Source organism: Mizuhopecten yessoensis, unplaced genomic scaffold (assembly GCF_002113885.1).
Source record: "Mizuhopecten yessoensis strain PY_sf001 unplaced genomic scaffold, ASM211388v2 scaffold11147, whole genome shotgun sequence".
In the NCBI taxonomy this organism is placed as follows: Eukaryota; Metazoa; Mollusca; class Bivalvia; order Pectinida; family Pectinidae; genus Mizuhopecten; species Mizuhopecten yessoensis.
The window spans coordinates 952,483-957,960 of record NW_018408903.1 but is presented as its reverse complement, the minus strand read 5'-3'; the positions used below and the strand labels follow the sequence as shown (position 1 = coordinate 957,960).

At 44.3% G+C, this 5,478-nt stretch overlaps 1 protein-coding gene across 2 annotated transcripts; it reads right to left on the bottom strand.

Moving 5' to 3' along the window:
* Positions 1–1,654: 1,654 nt before the first annotated feature.
* On the bottom strand, positions 1,655–4,727 carry LOC110466919. 2 transcript variants are annotated; one of them, XM_021523716.1, is made up of 3 exons: positions 3,972–4,727; positions 3,572–3,784; positions 1,655–2,261 (listed from the first exon to the last, which is right to left on the bottom strand). In XM_021523716.1, exons 2-3 carry the CDS (start codon positions 3,575–3,577, stop codon positions 1,917–1,919), a joined length of 351 nt encoding a protein of 116 aa, XP_021379391.1. In that variant the 5' UTR covers positions 3,578–3,784; positions 3,972–4,727; the 3' UTR covers positions 1,655–1,916. The 2 variants fall into 2 exon arrangements, with proteins under 2 accessions (XP_021379391.1, XP_021379390.1); XM_021523715.1 differs by having other exon boundaries at positions 3,572–4,727.
* Positions 4,728–5,478: the final 751 nt, after the last annotated feature.

The window sequence follows — 5,478 nt, the reverse complement described above, 5'->3', positions numbered from 1 at the left end:
GCTTTATTAGTTTAGTTACGGACTTAAATATATCTTGTGGGTGGTGATTTAGGTGTAATTGGGCACTAGTACCGGTTGTTTGTTTGTTTTAGTAGATTCACGTCCGCTTCACTACGAGTGGTTCGGTTATCCAGACGACTACTACTAGTTCCGTCCCGTGAAAGCGGCTGCATAGTTCGTTCGTTCGATCCGCCGCTATCGGCCAGGTATCAGTTTATCGGTCGATAGAGGCGAGGTATCATTAAGCAGTTTATCGGTCGGTAGCGGCCGATATCCTCGCTCCGTTCGGGAAGCGGCTGTACTAACAGCGTTAGGCCTAATCGGTAACACCGGTTCTATCGGTAGGCTTGCGTTCGCACCGGGTTCGTCCTGCGGTCGTATAGCGGCTCGTCTCCGTTCGGGAAGCGTGCGTCCTGCGTTCGTGCCACAAAAAGTGGATACTTGGGCGTAATTCTAACTGTAGTGGCAGCTGCGGTTTTTGTAACTAAAAACGGAACCACGATCGGGGGGTCACTTTCCTCTAATTGAAGTTTGATCTCCATCCATCCCTGAAATGGTATTGACTCTCCACTAGCTGATGTTATGTTTAATCCCAGGCTGGTGAGCTCCTTAAGATCTCGTATTTCACTCCGTGGTAAGCATGAATCAACAAATGTTTCATTAATCAAAGACACTTGTGCACCCGTGTCCCACAGCACTGGTGTATCTTGACCTTCCAGTTTGACACGCACGACACATGATTCACCTATCAACTTTACAAGTCAGTTTTTATTTTGCGGAGACAGCCCGTTAACTTGACCCTTAACTTCATCGACGGAGACGCTTTCGGTAGCTGAAAGTTTTTGTATCTTTTGGCACACGATCCTATGATGTCGCTGACATGACCTTGAGTAGTAAGATGCCGACAGACAATCGGTGCAAATGCTGCATTTGTCTAAATACTTTCCACAGTTGGCGCAATTAACGGTATCATGGGGGTCCCTCCCTTGGGTCACTCCTGCCCCCAGTGTGAGGACCCTTGGATGTTTTCCGATACCCTCACGCGACAACCCCTGGAGAAGTGATCGGAACTCCCACACTTCCAGCAGCGAGTACATCTTTCTGTGTTGTCCTGCATACAAGTTCCACACTTCCTGATAGGTCTCTGTTTATTTTCTTTCCCACCTTGCCCTGGTGCTTCCATATTCCTGTGTTCCACTGTAGACTTCAGAGCAGCCACCTGAGCCTGTAACTCCTTTATCGCAGTCATCACGAGTCCTTCCTTTGGTGCCTTATTGCTCTTCGTTCCCGGGTCTGCTGGAACACCATCCTCTGAAACACTATTAACCTTGGCTTGCCTGGGCTTTGAAGCACTCAGCTTTGTCCTTCGTTCCGCTTCCTTGGAGGTTATTTCACACATTACTTTCAACAATTCCTCGTCATCTACCCCCTCTCTCTCTAGAATCGGGTTGAGTTCTCTTCTAACCGTCTCGTCCACCAAGCCCGTATCCAGCATGCGTTTGAATAAAGTGTTGACTTGTTTATCAGTAAAGGCAACCTCGTCGGTCTGTTCCTTTGAGGTGAAAAGAACCTTCTGTTTCAAGTCCAGCAGGTAAATCAAGAAATTCTGAGGTTCTCTGTTGCCTTGTGCTGCGATACCCAATTCATTGTAGAGAGCAGATGAGGTCTTCTCTTGGAAATGAGACCGCAAAATACGCCTCAGCTTCACGAATGTCAAGTCTGTTCGGCCCTCAAGATAGCCTCTAAGGGACATGCTGGGATCAATAGCCTTTCCCAACTTACACCAGTTCAAAATCCTTATATCCCTTGCGGGATCCAGATTCAAGCTGCCGTATCAAACTTACAACGGTCAGACTTGACCCCTTGTCGTTTGTCAACTGGCAAACAATTTTAAAGTCTCGCCTTATCAACCCAGTTTAAGTGTAGGCATCCTCTTCTTTCTTAACTGTCTCTGTTGCTTTCTCACCAGTTTGGTCCTCCATCTCAACGTTGACCTCCTTCTTGATGTTGGCCTCTTTCTTAACTTCGAAGAAATGGGGTAAGGCGTCGCCCAACAGCAGTATTTCTGTCGTGCCACCTTCTTCCGTCGTTAGGGCAGTATCCAACCATTGGTTAACCATTTTGACCGCTCCAACCCAATCCAGGTTATCCACCACATCCTCCTTGGCTAGTTTCTCCTTCTTGTCAACCAACCACTGCACCTCGGATCCCGGACGAGCCCCCAAAATGTTACACCGGATCTGGGTGCCAGCTGGACGACCCTAAAAACAAGGAGAGAACAACGATGATGGTTTCACTCGGTGTTTTAATGTTGAGAACAGGGGACGATCCGGAACACGGTACGGATATTCTGGAATCAATCGGAGTTACCTCCCTTACCCCATCAGTCACCGAAACATTACGGCATAATACTGAGTAAAATTGTGGGGTCCCTGATCTTGCATAAATCACTAAATATCAACCCGTCACAGAAGCGAATATCAACTGACGTTTTTAGGGACTCATTAAATTGTAAACACACGTTTTGCGTTGTCAAACAGTCCCTGACCTTTCGATAATTGTTTACAAGTATGGACGTAAACAAAAAACTCATTATAAGGATTGTTGAGATGACCCCTGACTTATCGAATAACACCCGTCTGATTTAATACGCCCTAATTCTGACTAGTAAATTGCGTTACCAACACCTCAAACTTTTTACTGACTTACTGTGTCAGTCATCTTTTTAGGTCACCTGAGTAATTTTTTACTCAAATTGGTACATATTTCAACAACAAAAATGAATACTGCAGGACTCTGGAGACCGTTAAGGCCCATGAACTTCTTATTTATTTTACTATACGAAGAAATGACTACCCCTCGAACACTTCGGATATAATTTGGTAATCCACGATGGTAGTTCAGATGGACTCCGTCGTTAAGAAAACACATTATATGTAATAGCTTTTCGTCATTTTGTATTGATGGCAAGATTCAAACGGAATATCTCCTATCACGGGCCGATTCATTGTAACGATCAACAAAGACGTGTCTGGTCTTTTCCTAGCTGCATTATACAAACATGGTGGACAGACCGTCCAAACGAGAGCCATCTTGGTGTCTCTTGCTACAGCAGTTTGGTGAAGTATTGTTTAACGTCCTATCAACAGCGATAGTCATTTAAGGACGGCCTCCCCTGTGTGCAAGATGCATGCGTTTAGTGAATGCGTGTGTTCTGGAGCCTGCGCTATGTTCGTGTTTGTCTCCTTGTGATAGCAGGGAACTGATGCCGACTTTATAGTGCTACCTCACTCACAGATACTGCCGAAGACACCCAGCAGGAAACCACACCTGGTCACATTAAACTGACAACGGGTGAACCAGTCGTCCAACTCCTTAATTTCTCTGAGCGTTAAACATGAGTAGAAACTACCATTTTACAGACCCTGGTATGTCTCGGCCAGAGGACAGAACCCAAAGCCTTCCTCACAGGGGCGAACGCTCAATTTGATGCCAAAAGTGAGGCATTGTCAAGAGACATTAGGAAGAAGAAAGTTGTTTAGAAAGAAGTTAAAAGATAAGATCCACTTACGATCATGCAATGGGGAAGCAGTACAATCCTTACGCCCTATCTGCAGGGAATTCTTGCTACAGCAGATCAGCGTTCACATCATATATGCTGTACTGAAGACTCAGCAATCAAAATAACATCTGGGTACAAAAGTTCTTTATTGTTCTTTATTTCACAGAATCAATCACAGTAGACGCTGCCCAAATTCCATGTTAGATGAGAACAGAGTAAAAACTGAAAGATTACAGAAACTATCGTTACATTCAGGCAATATAATTCCGGAAGCTCTAAAATTAGTGTAAAACGAAACTAGAATTTATACGTTACATTTCACTGCTTACATAGCTGGCATTTCGATAAATTCACCATAGAATAGCATGACACATCAGCAAATATAACCTTTACATGACAAATAACCTACCCTATAGGCCCTTGGTGACAAATCATAATAGTTCTGAGGATATTGTTCTGGTTTCTAATAGCGTGGGTTGCCGTTTCTTTTACGTACAAGCGTTCTGGAGACGTAGAGGGAGATTCTGATAACGGAACCAATTAAAGTCCGGAAATTGGTAACACGACATATGCCATTGCATTCAATCTGAAGAATAACAATGGCAGACTTAACACTTCTTCCACCATTTGTCCGTGGAGCACATATCACCTTTTCCCTTAAAATCTATGATCACTTCAATTAGATCATTCCATCCCGAATTCCGACTGTTGACTGCTTCACAGAGCCTCATAATAAAGATATACACCATTACTAACACATTTACACGCATGGCCCATGGTTAACATTCATGAGAGCTAATAAAAGAATTTAGTCGAAGTTCGTTAATCAAGGCATCTCTTCACAGAGCATCAACCTTAATCTTCAGCTTGCTCACGTGATTCATGTATATAAAGCCATGTGTATAACTCACTATTTGTAAGCCTTGCTTAATCTGTTGAACAAACAAATATCAAACTACTACATACAGCTTTTAAACCTATTTTTCGCACAGCAACGCTGTCAAACTTTTTAAAGTACAACCGAAACTTAAAACATGTGTTCCCAGTCAGTAAGATCGTAAAGTATGTTAAGCGTTCGCCCAGATGAGGAAGGCAATAGGTTTTGTCTCCAGGTCGGGACATACCCAAGTCCTGAAAAATTATTACCTGCTTAACGTTCAGCATTTAGGGGAATGGTAACCAATGGTTCACCTGTTGTCAGTATAATGTGACCGGGCGGAATGGTGTGCTGGGTGCCCTCGGCATGGCATTTCAGTGATATGGGACTAATGAGTAACCCCCTGCAGAATTGGAGATTTGCTTTGATGTACTCTATTTGGGGACACAAAAGCGACCAAAATAAGTATGCTGCCCCTATTGGAATATTGTGAATCTTTATTTTTCGTTCTACTCCTAACTGTCCCTGCAGGTAGGGCGTAAGAATTGTACCTGCTGCCCCCAATTGCATGATCGTAAGAGGCGACTAAATTTGGGACCTTATCTCTTCTCTCCTTTCTAAATAACTTTCTTCTTCCTAATGTCTCCCTTGACAATGCCTCACTTTTGGCCATTTGTTGAGCGTTCGCCCCTGTGAGGAAGGCTTTGGGTTCTGTCCCCTGGCCGAGACATACCAAAGTCTTTAAAAATGGTAGTTTCTACTCCTGCTTAACGCTCAGCAAATTAGGAGTGGGACGACTGGTTCGCCCGTTGTCAGTATAATGTGACCGGGTGGGGCGTCCTGCTGGGTGTCTTCGGCAGTATGTTTCAGTGAGGTAGCACTATAAAGTCGGCATCAGTTCCGCGCTATCACAAGAAGACAAACATGAACATATCGCAGCCTCCCAAAATACACACACATACACTACACGCATGCATCATCTTGCACACAGGAGAGGCCGTCCTAAAATGACCTTAGCTGTTAATAGGACGTTAAACAA